The sequence below is a fragment of the Bos taurus genome, chromosome 11 (genome assembly GCF_002263795.3).
Source record: "Bos taurus isolate L1 Dominette 01449 registration number 42190680 breed Hereford chromosome 11, ARS-UCD2.0, whole genome shotgun sequence".
NCBI lineage: Eukaryota > Metazoa > Chordata > Mammalia > Artiodactyla > Bovidae > Bos > Bos taurus.
In genome coordinates, this window is record NC_037338.1 from 78,590,909 (window position 1) to 78,615,718 (window position 24,810).

The 24,810-nt window shown below is 36.8% G+C and overlaps 1 protein-coding gene across 17 annotated transcripts in view; it reads left to right on the forward strand.

The window, feature by feature from the left end:
* Positions 1-13,469, forward strand: part of PUM2 (pumilio RNA binding family member 2) — a 117,631-nt gene extending 104,162 nt beyond the window's left edge. For 10 of the 17 annotated variants that reach the window (XM_005213096.5, XM_005213092.5, XM_005213099.5 and 7 more), the window contains 8 exons: positions 2,009-2,276; positions 3,115-3,244; positions 4,400-4,534; positions 6,931-7,068; positions 7,699-7,824; positions 8,066-8,187; positions 8,861-9,053; positions 10,221-13,469. In XM_005213096.5, the coding sequence (XP_005213153.1) occupies positions 2,009-2,276; positions 3,115-3,244; positions 4,400-4,534; positions 6,931-7,068; positions 7,699-7,824; positions 8,066-8,187; positions 8,861-9,053; positions 10,221-10,352 (1,244 nt within the window). In that variant the 3' untranslated portion in view covers positions 10,353-13,469. The remainder of the gene's footprint in view (positions 1-2,008; positions 2,277-3,114; positions 3,245-4,399; positions 4,535-6,930; positions 7,069-7,698; positions 7,825-8,065; positions 8,188-8,860; positions 9,054-10,220) is intronic. The other 7 variants (XM_024999524.2, XM_005213097.5, XM_003586651.6 and 4 more) reach the window with 1 other exon arrangement.
* Positions 13,470-24,810: the final 11,341 nt, after the last annotated feature.

The following is a 24,810-nucleotide window of genomic DNA, read 5'->3' on the forward strand; positions in this document are numbered from 1 at the left end:
TAGGAGCTGGTAGAATATAATCAAGAAATATCTAGACACGGGAGGAATTTGTGTTGGATATTGATAGGGCTACTTGGAAGGTACTAAATAAAATTATCATTTTCTGGGATAAGTGTGTATGAGTAAGAAGGAGAGAATTGAACATTAGGGTACTGTTAGGAAATGCATGTGAAAAATAGGTCTGGAATACAGGTTTGAAAAGTAAGCTGAAGAATGTAGAGCAGGTACTCTAGCAGGATGCTGTAGGATTTTAGTATAAAATGACATCATCACAGTAGTCCTTGAATGGGAAGACATAATCATTGTTTATAAAAACAAATTGGAATGATAAGCAGAGTACCCCTTCTCTATGAAAAGGTTAAAGAATTGTTAGACTCAAATGGGCTAAGGATCAGTTATTGCTGTGAACAACTGATAGTTCTATAAACAGATTAAAATAGGAAACTAGAAGGATTAATAATAGTGAAAAGATCGTGACAGTATTAACACTGAATTTTTACTTTTAGAGTTTTTATATATGAGCACAAATTTATGGTAGAACTGGAATGAACCTGAGAATTTGATGTTAATGACTTTGGTGTATAAAATTACACACTTCTAAGGTATTATAGAACTAGACCATAGGCAGTTGATACTACATTAAATATTTACAAATATGTGTGTACTCACCATGCGTCAGATGCTGTTTTAGGCATGAGGTATCTAGCATGTAGGTGAATATAGCCCTGTGGCACTTGACATTGGAAATGGGGCTGAGGATTCAAATACGTAATGAATGTGTATAATATCCTGGATGATGGGAAATTTAATGAAGAAAAATAAAACTAGAATAGTGGGAACTGAAAGTTAAAGAGGAATTTTCTAACCCAGTTCACTCTCCAGGATTATAACTCTTTTACTGCTCCTTATCCCTGTAAATCTTTTTGGCCTTCAATGCCTTTCTATAACTTTGCACTGACAGTGTGTCCTTGGCACCATCTGTACTCTGGCCTGGATTGTACATACAACACTACTCTAAATTGAAGTAAATCGCAGTAGTATAAAGCTGACAGTGAATTTTGTTTATCTGTACTACTAAGTATGCATTTTCCAATTTTCTATACATTTTTCTTTTTTAAAAGGACACTGTCAAGTACTTTTAAGTGTTTATTTGTCATAAGAACAGTTACCTGCTTCTATTTATTTTTGTTTTTATCAACTGCCCTTTAGTATTCTTTGGAATGGGATATAAGTTAAAGAGGTTTTTTATTCATTTGTTTTAAATGACCGACGTTAAAACTATAGAAATAATAAATATGTTTACTGCTCCTGTTTTTTGTCTGTAAAACAATAGTGTTTTATGGAGAGTGTTTAAGTTAAAAATTTTAATAATTAGCTTGTGATTTAGTTTTATTATGTTGTGGGTTTTTGAAGTTTGAAGTTTAATTAGGTTAACTGAGAAATCATTTTTCTTTACATACAAGTGTATATGACTTAATGAATTTTTATATATTCCAAAAAAGTAGATTTAGTTGTTGGTATTCCATTAACATTGTGGATAAATTTCAATCAGCCTTTATTTTTAGTGACTTGAAATCTGAGTTGGCTATAGCTATTTGTAACTTGTTTGTTAATATAACTGAAAATTTTGTTAGTGGTTTCAATATTCTGGTATTGATACTACTATGTATGACATTAGTTGTAATTATGTTTTAAATTAAGCTTCCAAAAACAAATATAGGTTTTGTGTATGATGTTAGATGTTTTTAAACTAAACTGCCAAGAACAAATACAGGGTTGGTTTTTTTTCTTTTTTTCATTTTTTCTAGTTTCTTTTTTCCCCCATATATTATAGTCACACACATTAAGTAAATGTGTGAGAGTTCCCCTTCAACTTTAATTTTATGTTATACCATATAGGAATTAGTAGGATGAATATTTCTTTATTGACTGCCTTTTTAGTTTAAGTGACTTATTTGAGGAATGAATTTGTAGAAAATATTTGCTGACCATAGTTGCTTTGTTGTAGGAGGACTGACAAATGGTAGTGGTCGATATATCTCTGCAGCACCTGGAGCAGAAGCAAAATACCGAAGTGCTTCAGGCACTTCCAGTCTATTTAGCTCCAGCAGCCAGCTCTTTCCTCCTTCTCGGCTTCGGTATAATAGGTCTGATATTATGCCTTCTGGCCGAAGTAGATTATTAGAAGATTTCAGAAACAACCGCTTCCCAAACCTTCAACTTAGAGACTTGATTGGACACATAGTTGAGTTTTCTCAAGACCAGCATGGTTCTAGGTAGGTGATTATGATTTATGGTACTTACCACTGCATTTTTGCTTTGAAAGAGCCAAGATTTTTCTTGACCAAGATTATTTAACCTGTATAAAAATTGGAATTGTTTAAAAAATAAATATCCAATATGGATTTTTCTCTCTTATGAGGATAAACTATAAAAATACAGATATTTATTTTTTATGGTTCTTCAGTTTTCTATAATAAATAGTAATGCTCTTTTGTTGGATTATTTTTATTATATTGACTGAATACATTTAATTTCTTTAAACTTCCTTTTGAAAATAGTGCTCTGAATTACATTTATGGACTTGTGTCCCTGATGTGTATACTTGTCTAAAAAAATGTTCAAAACAAAGTTAAATGCTTTGTGTTCCTTTACATTAAACAGGATTTGTGTGTACTATAATACTTGAAGTACATGCAAATTAGTGTTCTCAAGATAATACACAGAAAAGAAAATAGTATTCAAATTCTAACACATTTGCTAAGTTTGAGATATCTTAGTAATAATATAATTAATTATTAATAATGAATAACCAGTAATATCTTTTTAGTTTTTTTATTGATTACAATACAGCCAGAACTAACTTACACATTAAACATCCATATGTCCAGATTTTTGCCAGTCTGACTAGAAGTTTTAAATTAAGGTGTTAACAAAGATATGCTTCATAACTTTTGTTCTTTTTATTTTAAATGTATAGGATGTATTAATACTGTTTCTGGAAATGACTTTATGTGGATATATGTTGGGGTGTGTTATATTCAAATCAGACACGGATTTTGCAGGAGCTTATTATTAATATACTGTCATGACATTAAAATGTTTCCCACATAGATTCATACAGCAAAAGCTAGAGAGAGCTACTCCAGCTGAGCGACAGATGGTTTTTAATGAAATTCTACAAGCAGCCTATCAATTAATGACAGATGTTTTTGGCAACTATGTCATACAGAAATTTTTTGAGGTAAGCATGCATTCATGTTTGTTCATGCTCAATGCTTAGAAAAGCTCTGAAAGTTTATTCTTCATATAAATTTTATTTTCATATAAAAATATATACTTGGGAGAAAATATGTACAGATTCTATATCCAGAATGTATGAAACTCAACAACAAAAAGACAGTTTAAAAAAGGGACAAAGGACTTGAACAGACATTTCTCCTAGAAAGATACTCAAATGTGCACATGAAAAAAGTTCAACACCCTTAGTCATTAGGGAGACGCAAATCAAAACCATCGCTAGCTCCTTTTATATCTACTAGGATGGCTGTATTTTAAAATATAGAGAACAATAAATGTTGGTGAAGATGTAGAGAAATTAGAACTCTCATACATTGTCAATGGGAATGTAAAATGGTGCAGCCACTGTGGAAAACAGTTTGGCAGGTTCCTTAAAAAACAAAACATAAAATTATGATATAGCCTAGCAATTCCATTCTAGGTATATACCCAAAAGTATTGAAAACAAGCACTTCAGTGAACTAGTGTTCATTTCAGCATTATTTACGGTAGCCTGAACATGCAAACAGACAAAAATGCCCAACAGATGAATGTATAAACAAAATGTGGTATATATATATACACAGTAGAATATTGTTCAGCCATAAGAAGGAATGAAGCATTTCATACATGCTTACTCATGGATGAAACTAAGTGAAATAAGCCAGGTACAGAAGGACAAACATTATAAGGTTCCATTTATGTGAAATACCTAGAATAGACAAATTCATAGAGACATAAAGTTGACTAGGGCTTCCTATTCTACTAGTAGACTGGTAGGGGAAAGAGTGGGGTTATTGTTTAATGAGTATAGTGTTTGTTGTGTTTGAGGTAATGGAAAAAATTTGGAATCAAATTGTGATGACTATTGCAAATGGTGAGAATATAGTCAATACCACTGAAGTCAAAATGTTGTATTTTATGGTTAAAATGTCATATTTCATGGTATATATTTATTTTTTAAGTGTATGGCCTTTACACTAAATGAGAAGTTTAATACCTAAATGCTTTCTCTGTACCTACTTGCCAAATGTAATATTTAAAAATAGATTCAATAGACTGAAAACAGTGAGTTATTCAAGTTAACAAAGTAATAATAAAATCTTTTTTTTTCTATCAGTTTGGGAGTTTGGATCAAAAATTAGCCCTAGCTACTCGTATTCGAGGTCATGTTCTACCCTTAGCATTGCAGATGTATGGCTGCCGTGTTATTCAGAAAGCATTAGAGTCTATTTCATCTGACCAGCAGGTAATTGTAAGTTAAGACAAAATTTTTGTATTCTTTAAAAAATTATATTTTATGTCTCTTTAATTTGAAAATATAAAGCATTGGGAGTAAGCTTTAGATGAACCAGTTCATGTTTGGATTTTTTTTTTTTTGGTCCGCTCTGCATGGTTTGCAGGATTGTAGGTCCCCAGCAAGGGATCCACTCCAGTACTCTTGCCTGGAAAATCCCATGGACGGAGGAGCCTGGTAGGCTGCAGTCCATGGGGTCACTAAGAGTGGGACACAGCTGAACGACTTCACTTTCACTTTTCACTTTCACGCATTGGAGAAGGAAATGGCAACCCGCTCCAGTGTTCTTGCCTGGAGAATCCCAGGGACGGGGGAGCCTGGTGGGCTGCTGTCTATTGGGTTGTACAGAGTCAGACACGACTTAAGCGGCTTAGCAGCAGCAGCAAGGGATCAAACCGAAGCCCCCGGCAGTGAGAGTGCAGAGTCCTAACCTCTGGACTGCCAGAGAATTCCCTCCTGTTTGGATTCTTTAGTACAGTTGCTTTTGTAACTTAGTCCTCTTAAAACAACATTTGTGTAATATCTTGAGTTCAAGGATTCCTCTGTCAGAATACAACTGAGACTTCTTTGGGTGAGAGAAATTTTAAACATAAATACTGGAAATTCCCTGGTGGCTCAGTGTTTAGGACTCTGTGCTTCCACTGCAGGGGACAGGAGTTCAGTGCCGGGTAACTAAAAACTCACTTGCCATGCGGCATGTTAAAAGAAAAAAAAAAAGAATACCTTTACACTAGATGTACTCCATTTCTTCATAATCCTATTTCCTATTACACTGATGAGGTACACACACAGATTATTGTGCAGTTACTTACATTTTTTTCCCCAAGGGTTAAGATGTGTGTTAATGAAGTCTTAGAATTTTATGGGAAAAATAGTTAAAAGAAAATGCACTGTAAGTAAGTTTAACCTTATTTTTGAAGAGTGCAAGTGAAGTTGCTCAGTCATGTCCGACTCTTTGCAACCCCTGAACTGTAGCCCACCAGGCTTCTCCATCCATGGAATTTTATTCAAGGCAAGCTTGAGGATTATAACCTGGGAAGAGCATCTCAGAAAGCTCTGAAACTGTTTCCAAAATATCTTTATCAGTCTGAGAGTTAAGAGCAGAGAAGCTCTAAGTATCTATACAAACTACTGATCTTTCTCCATTATGACACAACTTCAGTGACTCTAAAGCTCGGGATTTCTTCAAGAGGAATGTTATTTTCTCACAGATATTCACTGCTGTGATTACATACGTATATATTATTGTTTTTAATTCTGGAATTTATTGTATGTGTGTAGCTTGAGAGTCAAAGTCAATCTCTTTCTAAACTTACTAATTAGCAATACCTTTTAAGAACTAATTGTTTTCTTCACTCACTGTATTTATGCCCGCATTGCAGGCAGACGCTTTACCGTCTAAGCTTATTAAGCAAATATAAATGGAAAAATGTCATCTTTGCCCATTAAATGAGCAAAGATCTAAAATCTCCTGAGAATCTGTCCCTGAAGAAGTTATAAAATGTTAAAGGAAAATATTGAATCAAGTTGTGGCTGGTCCTGTGCCCACCCATTCGTGTGCATGCACCACCACTGCCTCCCCACCCCCCTCCCCCAAATTGTGTAGCTTGAAGGGTCTTAGTTCCCCACTAGGGAGAGCCTGGGCCCCCAGCAGCAGAAGAGTCCTAAAAACTGGACCACCAGGAAATTCCCTGAATCAAGTTCTTTACTGTAAGATTATTAAAAAGAAGAATAAAAGTGCTCAATAATAATTTTTCATAATTGATGTATTACATGAAAATTACACGGCTCTTCAGGGCTCATTCAGCTCCTTACCATTTTCTGTGTGCTTGATAATCTCAAATACCCATCAGTAATAACTACTTGGGGGAATTCCCTGGCAGTTAGTGGTTAGGACGCCACACTTCCCACTGCAGGGGGCACAGGTTTGTCCCTGGTTGAGGAACTAAGATCCTGAATGCTGCACAGCACAGCCAAAAAAATGATGATGATGATTACTGGGGGGAAGGAGTATGCTTAGTAGAGAAAAGTATAGAATTCTGATATCATCATATTAGTTGTCAGCTGAGAAAGATGAGTGGAAGATACAAACAGTGAAGACAGTTTAAATATAGCAAATTGAGTATCACTAGGTTACAGCAGCAGCAGCAGGTTATATTTTAGCAAATATCATTTACATTATAATCCAAAATATTTTAGTAATTGTCACCGTCAGTGGCTTCTGCTTATTGACACTTTCAGGAATTTTAAACTTTGATATATAAAAAATTGGAAGCAAATTTTTGAATATACTTTTGTTCCCATCTTCTTTTATGTTGTTTGGTAAGGTAATTTAAATGTCTTCTCTTTTGCAGAGTGAAATGGTAAAGGAGCTCGATGGTCATGTACTCAAATGTGTGAAAGATCAAAATGGAAACCATGTTGTACAAAAGTGTATTGAATGTGTTCAGCCACAGTCACTACAGTTCATCATTGATGCTTTCAAAGGACAAGTAAGATTGACTTTTGTCATCTACTTAGAATTTAACACATTTTTTTTTATAAATCACAGGATAATACCTAGTACTTTCATACAAGGAAATAAATACTGAATATGTGTTAATTTCTGCCTCTTTCTAGAGTGTGAGTCATTAGATAGCTTCATTTTTGCAGCTGAAAAATGTAGATGAGTTTAATTATATTACTCTAAGAAATAAAGATAACTGCTGTTAGCGTTGTAAGCCCGACAGTGTTTTCCAAACTTCCTGGGAGAGGGGGAAGGAGAGAAGAAGACTTAAGATTGTATAATAAAAGACAGAAAAATAAATATAAATTAGTAACTAATACATAATAATTAATAGTGTCTGATTACAGTGTGCACTACCACTACCCTACAATCCATTCTTTGTCATTATTACATGCCTTCCTTCTTCTGATTAGGTTCCTTTTGATCAAAATATCTGTTAGCTCCTAAACTGCATACCCTGTTTCCCGGTCTTTGCCAACGTGGCAGTTGATGTATTAAATGTAAATTACCTGTTCTTGTATGTTAAATTAACTCAACATGTTATCAAAAACCTGTGTAAACCCGTCTTTCCAAAAATGTCACAGATTGGAAGTTTATTTCTTCTAATTGTTTTAAGGTATTTGTACTTTCAACTCATCCTTATGGCTGCAGAGTAATCCAGCGCATTCTGGAGCATTGCACTGCAGAGCAGACCTTACCTATCTTAGAAGAACTCCACCAACATACGGAGCAGTTGGTACAGGTATAAAATCCCTAAAATTTGAAACGTTTATATACTTCTGCAAATGGTTCTGATTTTTTAAAGGAAATATAATTTATTGTTAACACATTATAGAGTTAACACACAATGAAACAAAAGCCTTTTGTATTCTCTTGATTGTACTATTGGATTTTTAGAAAAATAATAAACATCTTTTTTAAGAACTACCGTTATTCCTAACGAATGACTTTAAGGAAATCAATTTTTAAATGTCTGCACTCAGGATCAGTATGGCAATTACGTTATTCAGCATGTACTGGAACATGGTCGACCTGAAGACAAGAGCAAAATTGTTTCTGAAATCCGAGGAAAGGTCTTAGCCTTGAGTCAACACAAATTTGCCAGGTATTGCATTATTTTCTCATTCCAAGGGAAAGGTCTTTTAACACGCTGGCTTTTTAAGCACAGAAATGCATATAGACTGTAACATTGGAATACAATCTCTCTAATTTTTTTTAGTAGAGGCAAAAGGTACATCTAGAGTGTTGCTTTTGTTCTCAAAGAATCTGCATGACAAATTGGTTTGCCCACATATATTCCATTTTTTAAATCTGTGTTTGGAAAATTATTTCTTCCCAAGATGTGTGGATAATTGCACATTTAATTTATTTAGTTCATGCTCATGAAAGCCTCAGACCTTATTAATGACCTAGTTTCACCCCCCATCCCCCCTCCTTGAATTATGGGTCTTTGATTTGTTTTTGTTTGGCCATACCACATGGCCCCCTACATTGGAAACTTGGGGTCTTAACCACTGGACTGCCAGGGAAGTCCCGATAGTTTAATTATTATTTAGTTATCATTTTAAGAGGCCTGCCATTAAACTTGGGGATGTGTCCCATATGGATTCTTCCATGATATTAATTTCTGTTTTAGAAGTAACTGGAGAATTAGAAGAGAATCCTATTTTGACTCTTCTGCCTGCCAGTGCACTGAACAAGTTCTTTCAAAAGCCAGAGAAAGTTTTCTGTTAAAAAATGACAAAATAATTTTCTGTTTATGTATTTTAATTTTTAAGCAATGTAGTAGAAAAGTGTGTTACTCATGCCTCCCGTGCTGAGAGAGCTTTACTGATTGACGAAGTTTGCTGCCAGAATGATGGTCCTCACAGTGCCTTATACACCATGATGAAGGACCAGTATGCCAATTATGTCGTTCAGAAGATGATTGATATGGCTGAACCTGCTCAGAGAAAGATAATCATGCACAAGGTAATACTATTTATAGCACTTAAAATAGATGATTCAATTTGTTTAGGCTACTCTTAACTTCCTCGGAATGTCTGAACTACAGAAAAAGTTTAAAATCAGTGGAAAAGCTTTGGCAGATGTAGGTATACTGTACTCTTTTGTTAAGTTCTTAAGGTAATCAGCTCAATAAAATCACATTCATTTCTCATATTTACCTACCATTTACCTAATCAATTAAGCTGGTTTCTCTCTATCTTTTTCTACAGTCTAATGATTCTCAAAGAAATCATTACTTTCCACAGGAAAACTTACTGTTAAAAATGAACACTGGTGGTATTTTTGCCCTCTTGATTTTGTTTTTAAAATTTAATATTTCTGTTTAAGAATATATACCTGTAACAGTTTTTTCAGTGTTATTTTTAACTGCATTATTTATTTACCAATTTCATATTTAGGGCATTTCAATTACTTATTTTTTAGTAACTGTTCTTAGCAATGTTTTATACATCTTTGCATAATTAAATGTTTTTGTAAGGTAAATTCCTAGATGTGGAAATTGGTGGCACAAAGTATGTGAACATGTTACATTTTTATAGATTTTGCCAAGTTGCTTTCCAAAAATTTTGTACAAGTTTGCATATCTGTCTGATGTTTACCTGTTTACATTATCTCATCAATGCCAGTTATTGCTTATAAAATCTTTTCCAGTCTGGATGGAAAGATAATGATATGATTCTTCTCATAGGTGTTTTTAAAACCACTAGGGAGATATTGAATATCTTAAACGTATTAGCTCTAACACATCTTGCTTGTTCATGTCTTTGCTCCATTTTGTATTGAATTTTTGTCTAGTTGCTTAGAGTTACAGAATTCTGCCCTCATAAACTTTGTAAGAATATACTAGCTCATTAGTGATACTTCTCTGCTATGTTTGGAGTTTCTCTGTTATTTGCATGTGTAATAGTTTATGGGGATAGTGACTTGTTTTGTTCATTAGACAATTTTGAGAGTAGAAGTTTGGAGAGACTGAGTGGAACAGAACTGCTTTTGCAGACAACTTTCTTTGGATTTGAATTTTTAAATTTCAGTTATTTCTTCCAAATCACCCAGATTTGGGGGCAGTTTTTTTTTTTAGGAATCAGAAACTAAAATAACTTAGATTTCCTAAGCAGATTATTTATTTTTCAGATTCGACCTCACATTTCTACTTTACGCAAATATACATATGGGAAGCATATACTGGCCAAGTTGGAAAAATATTATTTGAAAAATAGCCCAGATCTAGGGCCTATTGGAGGACCACCAAATGGAATGCTGTAAAGGAAAAAAAGAAGATAATGTAACCATGTGAGAGGAACGTTTCTTTTGTGAATTATCAAAACACAACTCAACTATGAATCTTCAAATTTTTTTTAAAGCAAAACTATTTATTGACTTTATTCATCCATTTGTAAATTTTTTAAGGTTCTTGTGTATATTTGGGGGTGGGGGTGGTGAATAAATTATATTCAGCCCTGAGTGGAGACCTATCAGATTGAATTGTGGGCAAAGCACAGAATGCCTGTATATGATGTAACTGTATCAAAAAATGCTGTCACATATTTTGTAAATTTTTACCTTGTAAAGTCACAAAAATAGTTTTTAAAGGGAAAAGTACAGTATTCTTTTAATAAACTGGCTTGCAGTCTGGTAGGTCTACGGACCCCACAGCACAACAGGTTTATAGAGATGTATATAAAAATATAGTCCTTATTTTTTTTTTGTCCTTTGTGTGAAGCCTTTTATAACAGATTAACAATCAACTGCATAAATTAGTATTTTAAAAAGAAAGTTAAGTTGTATTTTGGTAATTCACAAACTATCATGCAAATAAAAACTCAGTAAGATAAGAATTAAGTGATTTGAAAGGAAAAGAACTTAAGAGTATTTACAGTGGATATGGTTTTAATACAAATACTGCCCTAAAATGTCTCTGGCAATGTACAGAAGTATTGTATATACTTACATATGTAATTGTTATAAGAGGTAGAAAAAACAGAATCATGGTGACACTTCCATCCAGTTAAGTATGCTAAACGAAAAGTTAAGTTCCATTTTAACTTTTCAGTTTGGTTTGCGATGAGAAAGAGTGGAAATTTGTACATTGTTTTGCTTATAGAATTACAAGGACATGTTGAGAAATTGTTGAGCTTTATTTTGCTTTTTCATAGTAGATTCAGAAAGTAGGAACCTGATAGAGGTGAAAAGGGGCCACTGAAAAGTGAATTTGATAGCTCAACATTTAAGCATGATTACATATTCAGATAGCTTTTTTTGCTTCCTATAAATATATGCATTGTGTGTGTAGTAATAGATGTAAGTTTACACTTTGAAAGCAAATCTTGTTTCAATGTTTATTATAAAAGCCTTGCTAATTTGGTAGTGATGCTTTCTTTGGTTGTACAGGTGTATATTTGTAAACCTCAATGCTGTAAATGGAATTTGTTTTATCTCTTTGGGAAACATTTGCATTTTGGTGTACATTTATGTCCCTGCCCTCTGACCTGGCATATAGTGTTGTATAATGTAAATTGATTTCTCCAAATTGAGAGTGATTTTTTAAAATTTTTTATCTTTATATGGTTTCAGAAGTATGAACCAGCTTTCTTTTTATTATTGTGGAAAACATTTTGTTTTATAACATAGTTGTTGACTCTGTTAATATGGACATGCTAGGATTTGGGTCACTTTCAAGAAGTCAGGGTATTGTGCATAATAGAAAGTATTGGACTGAGATATTTGATGACCATGGAGGCCAATGCTTTTTCCATCTTATTAAATGTGATGTGACTTTTTTTCTTTGTACAGAAGAGTACTGTATTTTTGAATAGCCTACTCCCAAGTAATAGCAAATCTGTATGATAACATTTTTTCTCTGGACATAAGACATAACAGTAACATGATGTACATTTACAAGCGGCCTTATGTACATTTCCCAACAATCTTTTTAAGGCAAAATTGTGACCATATGTGTATAATTAAAATCGTTTTTAATCCTTTGCCTATGAAAATATTTTGGAAAAAACTTGCTTTGTATATTCAGTTTCTGAAAGATAAAGAAAGTGCTTTGTATTTTGTTGAAGTCAGTATTTTGTATAAAACTTTTATGTTGACCCACTTATGTTTAGTGCTAAAAACTAATGAACTATGCTATCTCTTTCAATTGAATATGTAAGGGATTTTTTTTATTGGAAGCCTGCAGAAGAATACCAGTCTTCTGAGCACAATAGTGAACATAAAGGTTTTTCACATAGCTGTTCATATCATGAACCTAAGAATAACAGCATGAAGTTTGGGGTGCCAGGCATAGTTTTTCATGTTTGATGTTGAGTTATTCTAGTTTTCTAACCCAACATTCCTTGTTGAGGCCATTAAATTTAACCACTTGTTCACTGTCCCTTCTCACAGTCACACTTGTTCATCAGCATGTCCCAGCCATAGTGACAGAGCTTTTTTCCCCTCCATACAGGGCTGCTCCCTGCCGCCCTTCCCGTTTTGTTTTGCCAGCCTCAGAATGTCTTGGCCCTGGGCTGAACTTTTGTTCCCAGTATCAGCTCATGGTTTCAGGATCAAAGTTGTCCTTGTTGGAGATTGGTGGTGACTTTCCTGGATTTGCACAGTTAAATTCCTGGTTTTCCTTTATCTTCTGTTCACACAGGCAAATTATTTCTGCAGATTTAGCAAGTCCTAGAGAACAGCACATTGGGAAACTGGACCATTGTCTTGGATTCCTGATGTTCTTGTGTGTCTCATTAACAGCCCAGTCTTCCCAGTATTTTAGGGCTTATCATAGAAAAATATCTATTACTCTAGAAATTTTGGTCTGCCATTTTTGATGCCCACCTCTCTGATTCCACCTTTTAATAAATTGGCATGAGGTTTTGGTATAATCTGAAAATGACATTTTAGAATAAACTTAATTGGGCAGAACCACTTAGGCTTTACTCTTGGTTGTCTTTTGATATGAATTGTTTCTGGACCAGTTTGTCTAAGTCCTGGCTCTTATTGGTTCATATGAAATAATGTTATCTTCACTTCTTTGTATATTATGTATAAATTAGAAAATGAAAAATGTGTGAATAACATTGTATGAAATAAATCTGGTCTTGTGTTTTTCTCTACATAAAATACCCCACTGTACCTCAATTACAATTCCCATTGACCATTCAAGTTTACTCTGATTTAAGGAAAACGAAAATACCTTTATCACATGGATGCTAGTCTGGGGCCAGTGATTGCACTGATGGTATGAATCCTGTCTTAAAATATTCATAATTTCTGTCTAACTACATAGAGTCATTACACACTTCATATGATGAAACTTTAACCCTGTTTCTTTATTGATAAAATGATACTTCAAAGTTGTTTTTGAGGATTAAATTAAATCACATATCTTTACCCACAGGTGTTTTTTTCCTTTGCACATACATGCACTTTAGGAGACTATGTTGTCTGAAAGTACAGTCTAGGTTCAGGCCTGTATTTAAAGTTAACCTCACTTTTCACAAACCTTTTGAATTTGATTATGTTATCTCAGCCTTAGTACCTTCATTTTTAGTATGAAGTGAAAGTCACTCAGTCATGTCCAACTCTTTGTGAACCCATGGATAGTCCATGGAGTTCTCCAGGCCAGAATACTTGAGTGGGTAGCCTTTCCCTTCTCCAGGGGATCTTCCCAACCCAGGGATTGAACCCAGGTCTCCCACATTGCAGGCGGATTCTTTACCAGCTGAGCCACAAGGGAAGCCCTCATCCTTAGTATGTGAAAGTGAAGTCTCTGAGTCGTATCCGACTCTGCAACCCCGTGGACTATAGCCCACCAGGCTCCTCGGTCCATGGGATTCTCCAGGCAAGAATGCTAGAGTGGGTTGCCATTTCCTTCTCCAGGGGATCTTCCCGACCCAGGGATCGAACCCAGGTCTCCCACATTGCAGGCAGATGCTTTAACCTCTGGGCCACAGGAAAGCCCTTAGTATGGGATGGAGCTATTTTTAAATTCTCAGTCGTTTTAAGAATTGATATGTATAAAGAGATCTAAAACCTAATTCTCAACCAGTGCTAATACTGTTTCCATTTTCCTGTCCCTTCTATAGGTGATTTTTTAAATCTATGTGGATTATTTGGTAGAATTCAAAATGGATATCTTCATAAAACTAAGTGGAAAAGGAATTTTTCTCATACACATTGTTTATCCTCCATTTTAGTTTTATCCTGATTTCTAAACGGTTAGCCCTTTGGGAATGTTTCACATACCTCATTATAGTGATGAAATTAAAGTTCCTACAAGGGAAATAAATGTCACATCCTCCCACCCTAGTTTATAAACATCACAAAAGTGTTTTCCTAAAGTGACCTGGGTAGTAGTCTGTTTGCCCTCGTAACAGGGGTTTCTCCAAAGTGGATGGGGGAAAGACGGAGAAAACCCTAAGGAGTAATCTTCACTGTCTACCTTACCCATCTGACTTCAAAGGACTGGATCAACATACGGGATTTGAATGTGCAGCCATTTGGTAAATTCATCTCTAGACAGAAGGAATAGAGCTCTCAGTAGAGGCTCCAGTGTGCCTCTGGAAGGTACTGCTGAGGGAAAGGAAGGGGTTGGGCCCTGAGGTGTGTGATCTGTGTGGTTTACCGTTTAGGCCTCTTAAGTTATCTGCCTGTAAGTGTGAAGAGTTGACTCATTGGAAAAGACTGATGCTGAGAGGAATTGGGGGCAGGAGGAGAAGGGGACGAGAGAGGATGAGATGTCTGGATGGTATCACTGACTCGATGGAGGGGTTTGAGTGAACTCCAGGAGTTGTTGATGGACAGGGAGGCCTGGCGTGCTGCAATTGATGGGGTTGCAAAGAGTTGGATGCGACTGAACTGAACTGAAGTAGAAGCAACATCCTGACTTCCTGTAGAACCTCAGATCTGAGAGTACTTTATGCTAAGAACCTTAATAAGTATAGAGTAGATCCTATGGGAAGCTTAAAATTCAGTGGAATATTTGTTGAACTTTTATTATCTATCTACACATGCTGTTGATAATTTCTTGTTTCTTTTTGTGCCAGTCATACTTTTTTTTCCCCCTAAAGTTTGATAGTTTAGGAGCGAAATTGGCTACATTTAGATTCAAATTTTCCTGGGCTTAAGAGTGTAAATGGTTCAGTGTTTGAACTCTAGAACTGGACTGCCCAAGTTCCTTTAGTTTTACATTTTTAGACAGGCGTTTTCATCTTGTAAGCCTTAGTTTCCTCATGTGTAGGCAAGGGAAAAAACACCCACCTCCTAAAATTGTGAGGATTAAAGGAGAGTATATGTGACGTGCAGAGGCAGTGAATATTCAGTGCCTTCTGTTACAGTTAAAGGGGGTTTTGTTTTTAATTTGCCTATGTACAGCCTCAAAATATTTGACTTGGAGCTCTTGGTTCTGCAAATGAGCTCTTGATTCAAGTTGCCAGATAAATCACTAGGAAGAATACTAGAAGAAGACATGAGTAGGAAACTTTATAGCATTTTCATTGTTTTCTTGGTACATTTAATCTTTTTTTTCCCTTGGTACTAATGGAGGTATTAGTAGCTTTGGCCTGTTGGTGAGTGGATGCCAGGATGGAAGCAGCACAAAGAAATGAAAGGCAATGTGGTAGAGAACTCCGTCTCACACACACACACCTAGAAAAGCATAGTAAGAGACTCAGAAGGCATCGAGGGTTTTGGTCTCTACCATTCCTCATGCCCATCCCTCGCACCATTTTCACTGAGTGAGTGATTCAGGAATCCTTTAAGCTGGGATTATGCTTCAGTCAGAGGAGTGCTCTGCTAATACATTAATGTTTTGCTGAGTGGTTGAGGAGTCGCTCTGGATCATTCCTGGGTATCTACTTGGTTTGAGAGCTGAGCTATAGTGATAACCCAGTGTGGAAAAGCTTTCTGTGACTGATGTGACCTAAAGGAATCCACAGTATCACTCCTCAGTAATTTCTGCCAATTTGGCTTATTCTAGCAAGGAAAGCATTTAATGGAGAAAAGTGCCCCTGTTGGTCTTCTAAAATAACCCCTCCAGCATCTACCTGTGCAACAAAGTTAAGGGGAAGTCTCCTCTCAAAGCAGTAGGTATGTAGAAATCAGACCAGAGGGTCTCACCCAGGTCTTGATACCAGTCACAGAATTTAGCCTTCAGGGTCTACGTGATAACTCCTAGTGGACAGAGCCATCTAACTTCCTAGGCTAGTCAAGGGCTGCCTGAGAAGATTGTGATTCTCGCACCTCGGCAGACATTTTAGTAGCAGTGCTGGGGCCCATGCAGTTGAGTAGGAGGTTCTCATTAAAAGTTCAGGACCACCCGGAGGATGGGCGGAGGCGCCACAGGGCTGGGAGAAGGGTTTGGAATGCAGGTCCTGATCCTTTTCCCGCCTGTGCCGCCTCAACCTGTAGGAACTGTTGACTAAAAATATGCACAATGAAAAAAAAAAAAGGTCAGGACCAGACCGTTACTGTGAACCCAGAACCTAAGTCATGGTCAGGGTTTATGGAAAGAGTGGTAAACAGTGGAGAAAAAATATACCGCAAACCATTGCATGATCAAATGATACTGAGAAAGCACTGTGTCCTATTTATTGTTTGGAAAGAGTAAGCCTGGGAAAAAATTAGTTTATACCTCAACAGCTTTAAATTTAGAAATCAAGAATTCAGATATAACCACAGGTGAGAAGCACAGCACAGGATGCAGTGCCTTGGGCTAGGAAGGAAAAGGAGAAACGAATAGACTTAACACTAGATGAGCAGGTGGGCCTGGGAAGTTGGGGTTGAGGCCCTGGCATCAGCTACCGTGTTTCCTTACAGTTGTGTTTAATGAACACCTAAAAGAGTGAGATCCTTGAAGCAATGCTGTGGTTAACAACAGGGAATCCTAAATTCATGAACAAGGAGTGACAAGTGCAGCGCTGTAAAGGACTCACCTACGTGATGGGCAGAGCTTTGGAAGTAGGGAGAAACTGAAGGGAGTAGGAAGTAGGGAGAAACTGAAGTTACAACTACGAGTTACAGAGTTGAAGAATTCCCATTACAACTGCCAAGTCCTCAGTCTCAGGCCTTTCATGAGAAGCCTTGAAAAGCCAGGATGTCTCAACATCTGGTGGGCCCTTTTTAAGCAAAGGTTGGGAGGAAAGCATGTGGATCACCCAGAGGAGAGGAGTGATATTTGGGAGCCCTCCCTGCCCCAACTTCTTTGAAACTCAGTTCTGAAATCATACAGGGCACATTCATTGAATGGACTGCAGTAGGATTCACTGAATAGAATTAGAAAAGGAGACCAAAAATATTCCTTAGAAGTATATCTATCACTAGAAATATATCTTAGGAATCTTTAAAATACCATTCATTCTTAATAGCTCCTAGGTAAAAAAAAATCCTACTCTGGAATAAGCAATTTGCTCTAACTTAAAAATTAATTATGGTCAGAGTATTGTACAAAGCCTGGGGGATTTGAGCCAAAGGCTATTCAGAGAAGAATGTTTAGCCAAGAAGATCTAATTTACTAAACAATTTGTTTAGTAAAACAAAATAATTACCAAAAAATGTAGAAGGAATTAGTAAACCCCACAAAAAAGAATAGATTCAATCAAAACCAATAATGAATTAGACATGCTTTTGTCAAATTTGAATTTTTGAAAAAGGACAATACAGTATCATATAAAATTATTTTTCTAATTATGAGACCATTTATATTAGAAGTCTACCTGTAAATTAAAAATTAAAATGGGTAATTCTCTAGGGCAATATAAAATTCAAGAACTGATTCAAGAGAAAGACAAATACAGTATCACTTATATGTAGAATATAAAAAATAATGCAAATGAACTGTAATACAAAGCAAAAACAGACTCACAGACACAAGAAACAAACTTGCAATTAACAAATGGGAAAGGGAGCAGGTGAGGAATAAATTAGGAGTATGGCAATAACCTCAGATATGCAGATGACACCACTCTTATGGCAGAAAGCAAAGAGGAACTAAAGAGCCTCTTGATGAAAGAGGAGAATGAAAAAGTTGGCTTAAAATTCAACATTCAGAAAACTAAGATCATGGCATCTGGTCCCATCACTTCATGGCAGATAGATGGGGAAACAGTGGAAACAGTGTCAGACTTTATTTTGGGGGGCTCCAAAATCACTGTAGATGGTGGCTGCAGCCATGAAATTAAGACGCTTGCTCCTTGGAAGAAAAGTTATGACCAACCTAGATAGCATATTCAAAAGCAGAGACATTACTTTGCCAACAAAGGTCCGTCTAGTCAAGGCCATGGTTTTTCCGGTGGTCTTGTATGGATGTGAGAGTTGGACTGTGAAGAAAGCTGAGTGCCAAAGAATTGATGCTTTTGAACTGTGGTGTTGGAGAAGACTCTTGAGAGTCCCTTGGACTGCAAGGAGATCCAACCAGTCCATCCTAAAGGAAATCAGTCCTGAATATTCATTGGAAGGACTGATGCTGAAGCAGAAACTCCAATACTTTGGCCATCTGATGTGAAGAACTAACTCATTGGAAAAGACCCCGATGCTGGACAAGATTGAAGGCAGGAGGAGAAGGGGACGACAGAGGATGAGATGGTTGGATGGCATCACCAACTCAATGGACATGAGTTTGAGTAAACTCTGGGAGGTGGTGATGGACAGGGAGGCCTCGAGTGCTGCAGTCCATGGGATTGCAAAGAGTTGGACACGACTGAGCAACTGAACTGAACTGATGGGATTAACAGATACAAACTACTACAGATAAAATAGGTAAGCAGTAAGGATTTACTGTACAGCATTTGGAGAAGGAAACGGCAACCCACTCCAGTGTTCTTGCCTGGAGAATCCCAGGGACGGGGGAGCCTGGTGGGTTGCCGTCTATGGGGTCACACAGAGTCGGACACGACTGAAGTGACTTAGCACATACAAGATATTACAAAATGTAATAACCTATCATGGAAGGGAATCTGATATACACACACACACACACACACACACACCTGAATCACTTTGCTAACACAATATTGTAAATCAACTATATGTCTAAAAGAATTGATTTAAGAAGAATAAAAAACTTGAATACACCTAATAATAAAAGAAATTAAGAAGGTAGTCAAAGGAACAAAGTTGAAGGAAGGGCTCAGTGTCCTAATTTCAAAACTTTTAAATCAAGCTACAGTAATAAAAAGTGTTTGGATGTTTCTAACTGTGGTGATTATTTTGCAGTATATACAAATACCAAATCATTATGTTGTACACCTGAAACTAATACATTATATGTCAATTATATCTTTAAAAAATCAAAATGACAAAAACAATGTAGGATTCTCATAAAGACAAACATGTAAACCAATAGAAGAGAGGGCACAGAAATAAACCTTCACACATATGATCAAATTATCTTCAACACGAGTACCAAAAACGTTCAAATGCGGGAAAGCACTGTTTTCAACAAACGATGTGGGAAAACAGGATATCCTCATGCTAAATAATGAAGTTAGACCTTTGCCTTACCGCATACACAAAAATTAACTCAAAATGGATTAAAGACCTAAAATTATAAAGCTCGTAAAAGAGAACATATGGGAAAGCTTCATGATACTGGATTTAGCAATCATTTCCTGCATGTAGGGCTTTCTTGGTGGCTCAGATGGTAAAGAATCTGCCTGCAATGCAGGAGACTCTGGTTCGATCCCTAGGTCAGGAAGATTCCCTGGAGAAAGGAATGGCAACCCACTCCAGTATTCTTGCCTTGAGAATTCCATGGACAGAGGAGCCGAGCAGACTACAGTTCATGGGGTCACAAAGAGTTGGATACGAGTGAGTGACTAACACTTTCGCTTCACTTCATGCATCTAACACCAAAAGTACATGGAACCAAAGCAAAAATAGATAAACGGGACTGTATTAAACTTCAAAATGCCTGCATCAACGGGCCCAATCAGCAGAGTGAAAAGAATGGGAGAAAATATTTACAAGCCATGTATCTGATGAGGGGTTAATATCCAAAATATATAAAGAATTACAACTCAAGAAGAAAAAAACACAGTCTTATTAAAAAAAAATGGGTGAAGGACATTAAGAAACATTTCTCCAAAGATGGTATATGAACAGTCAACAAGCATGTGTTCAGTTCAGTCACTCAGTCGTGTCCGACTTTGCAACCCCATGAATCGCAGCACGCCAGGCCTCCCTGTCCATCACCAACTCCTGGAGTTCGCTCAGACTCACGTCCATCAAGGCGGTGATGCCATCCAGCCATCTCATCCTCTGTCGTCCCCTTCTCCCCCTGCCCCCAATCCCTCCCAGCATCAGAGTCTTTTCCAATGAGTCAACTTTTCGCATGAGGTGGCCAAAGTATTGGAGTTTCAGCTTTAGCATCATTCCTTCCAAAGAACACCCAGGACTGATCTCCTTTAGAATGGACTGGTTGGATATCCTTGCAGTCCAAGGGACTCTCAAGAGTCTTCTCCAACACCACAGTTCAAAAGCATCAATTCTTTAGTGCTCAGCTTTCTTCACAGTCCAACACTCACATCCATACATAACTACTGGAAAAACCATAGCTTTGACTAAACAGACCTTTGTTGGCAAAGTAATGTCTCTGCTTTTCAATATGCTATCTAGGTTGGTCATAACTTTCCTTCCAAGGAGTAAGCATCTTTTAATTTCATGGCTGCAATCACCATCTACAGTGATTTTGGAGCCCCCCAAAATAAAGTCTGACACTGTTGCCACTGTTTCCCCATCTATCTGTCATGAAGTGATGGGACCAGGTGCCATGATCTTCGTTTTCTGAATGTTGAGCTTTAAGCCAACTTTTTCACTCTCCTCTTTTGCTTTCATCAAGAGGCTTTTTAGTTCCTCTTCATTTTCTGCCATTAGGGTGGTGTCATCTGCATGTCTGAGGTTACTGATATTTCTCCCAGCAATCTTGATTCCAGCTTGTGCTTCTTCCAGCCCAGCGTTTCTCATGATACATGTAAGTTAAATAAGCAGGGTGACAATATACAGCCTTGACATACTCCTTTTCCTATTTGGAACCAGTCTGTTGTTCCATGTCCAGTTCTAAATGTTGCTTCCTGACCTGCATACAGGTTTCTCAAGAGGCAGGTCAGGTGGTCTGGTATTCTCATTTCTTTCAGAATTTTCCACAGTTTATTGTGATCCACACATGAGGTAACTGCAAATCAAAATCACAATGAGATATTACCCCCTGCCATTAGGATGGCTACTATCAAACAGAATATAGCAAGTGTTAAGTGAGGAGGTACAGAAACAAGCCCTGTGCCCTGCTGCTAGGAACGTAAAAAGGTACAACTGTTATGGAAAACAGTATGGCAGCTCCTCAAAAAGTTATAAACTAGGATTAGCTTATGATCCAGCAATCCTATTTCTGGGTACATATCCAAAAGTACCAGTCAATCCTAAAGGAGATCAACCCTGGGTATTCATTGGAAGGACCGATGCTGAAGCTGAAGCTCCAATACTTTGGCCACATGATGCAAACAGGCAACTCATTGAAAAAGACCCTGATGCAGCGAAAGATTGAAGGCAGAAGGAGAAAGGGGAGACAGAGTGTGAGATCGTTGGATGACGTCACCAACTCAATAAACATGACTGGGCAAACTCCGGGAGATGGTGAAGGACAAGGAAGCCTGGAATGCTGCAGTCCATGGGGTCGGAAAGAGCCAGACACGACTGAGCAACTGAACAAAAACAAACATCCGAAAGAAAGTAGGATCTCAAAAAGATGTTTGCATATGCATGTTTATAGCAGTATTATTCACAATAGCCAAAAGATAGAAATCCAGTGTCCATTGATGGATGAATGGATTAAAAACTGTGTTATATACATACAATAGAGTATTATTCAGCCTCTAAAGAAGGAAACTTTGTCGCATGCTATAACATGAATAAACCTTGAGGACATTATGCTAAGTGAAATAAGCTAGTTACAAAAAGACAAAACTGTGTGATTCTGCTTAAATGAGGAATTTAAAATAGTTAGATCCTAAAAGCAGAATAGTGGTTGCCAAGAATGGGGGTGGGGGACAGGAAGTAGGGTAGGAAGGGGAAATTAGTGGTTTAATGAATGTAGAGTTTTAGTTTTGCGAGATAAAAATGTTCTAGACATCTGTTGCACGACAATATGAGTATATATAACACTACTGAACTGTACACTTAAAAATATTTAAGTGCTCATTTCAGCAGCACATATACTAAAATTGGAACAATACGGAGAAATTAGCATGGCCCCTTAAGCAAGAGGTTTTTCCAGTAGTCATGTATGGATGTGAGATTTGGACCATAAAGGAAGCTGAGCGCCGAAGAATTGATGCTTTTGAACTATGGTGTTAGAGAAGACTCTTTAGAGTCCCTTGGACTGCAAGGAGATAAAACCAGACAGTCCTAAAGGAAATCAGTCCTGAATATTCATTGGAAAGATGGATGCTGAAGCTGAAACTCCAATACTTAGGCCACCTGATGCGAAGAACTGACTGATTGGAAAAGCCTCTGATGTTGGGAAAGACTGAAGGAGGGAGGAGAAGGGGACGACAGAGAATGAGATGATTGGATGGCACCACCGATGGATGGACATGAGTTTAAGCAAGCTCAGGGAGTTGGTGATGGACAGGGAAGGCATGCTGCAGTCCGTTGGGTCGAAAAGAGTCAGACACGATTGAGCAACTGAACTAAGCAAGGATACATACAAATTCATGAATCGGTCTATATTTTTAATTTTTATAAATATTTTGTGTGGAGGGGAAAGAAGTGGATTCTGCAGTTAAAGTGAAAGTGAAAATGTTTATAAAAATAATTTATATTTGGCAAAACTAATACAATATTGTAAAGTTTAAAAATAAAATAAAAATTAAAAAAAATAATTTTTATAATTTGTTATTCAAATAAATTTATATCATTTATCTATTGAGAGTAATGTGTGTGTGCTAAGTCACTTCATTCTTGTCTGACTCTTCACAACCCCTTGGACTGTAGACCACCAGGCTCGTCTGCCCATGGGATTTCCCAGTCATGAATACTGGAACAGGTTGCCCTTTCCTACTCCCAGGGATCTTTCTGACCCACAGATCAAATCATGTCTCTTAAGTTTCCTACATTGGCAGGTGAGTTTTTACCACTAGCACCATCTGGGAAGTCCATTGAGAGGAGAGTGTTGAAAATATCCCATCATAATTAATTTTTCACTGTTTTTGCCCTGTATATTTTAAGGACATGCTATTAAGTACATGCAAATATACAGTTGTGTTTTCCCGATAATCTATCCGATAAAAGAATATTTTGTTTAAGAAGGAAGGAAAGTAAAAAGAAGAAGTTATCAAAGATATACCCTTAAAGGCACAAGCCCAGACTGTTTTGGAGGCAAGTCTACTGTAAACCTTCAAAGAGCATATAATTCCTAGTTTAAGTAAAATTTTACAGAGCATGGAAAACAATGAAAAGTTCCCAAGTTATTCTACAAAACTGTAATAAACTTGAAAACAAAACGATAGTACACACACAAACAATAAGCATGGGCTATTTTCATTTACATGTATAGATACAAAGCTCCTAAGTAATATGTGAATCTACCAAACCCAGTGGAATCATACTTCATGACCCAGCAGAATTTTATTGTAGAAATTCAGGATAGTTGAACATCAGAAATTTTATTAATGTAATTTTAGTGCATTAACACATAAGCAGGGAAAATATATCAAATAATAAGAAAGGCAATGCTGCTGCTGCTGCTGCTGCTGCTGCTGCTGCGTCGCTGCTAAGTCGTGTCCGACTCTGTGCGACCCCATAGACGGCGGCCCACCAGGCTCTCCCGTCCCTGGGATTCTCCAGGCAAGACCACTGGAGTGGGTTGCCATTTCCTTCTCCAATGCATGAAAGGGAAAAGTGAAAGTGAGGTCACTCAGTCGTGTCCGACTCCTAGTAATCCCATGGACTGAAGCCTGCCAGGCTTCTCCATCCATGGGATTTTCCAGGCAAGAGTACTGGAGTGGGGTGCCATTGCCTTCTCCGAAGAAAGGCAATAGATAAATTTCAATACTCATTTCTTTTTTTAAAAAAATTTATTGAAATGTAGTTGATTTATAATGTAGTATTAGTTTCGGACATACAGCTGGATATTCATTTCTGATAAAAACTCATTACAAGCTAACAATGTTGAGAAGTTTCCTTCAGCTAAAAAGTAATACCTATCAAACGTTTAAAGCAAACAGCAAATTTAATGTTGAAACATTAGAAGTAATCCCATTAAAGACAGAAGCAAATAAGAATGTCCACAATTGTCACTGCTATTCAACATAAAGCTGGGGTCCCTAGACAGTGCATTAAGTAAAGCATAAGAGATTTAAGTATTAAAAAGGAAAGAATGGTAGAATGATTTACCTAAAATTCCAAGAGGATCCACTGAAAAAACAGTTTTAGAACTATTAAGAGTTCAAGAAATTGGCTAGACAGAAGATTCATATACAAAAACTAATCAACTGATTGTAGTTACAGCTGTCTAGACACCAAAAAACTAATTTAAAAAAATCATCATAGTAAAAAAAACCTTTCAAATAACTGTGGAAAAAAATAAATTCACGATGTGAAGAGAATAATTTTCATTGAAAGATGGCAAAGAAAAATGGATTAAGTAGTGACAGCATATTCCCAGATAGAAAGAGTCAATGCTACGAACTGTTACTTCTCCCCAATTTAATCTGTAAATTCAATTCATCCAAAGAGTTCA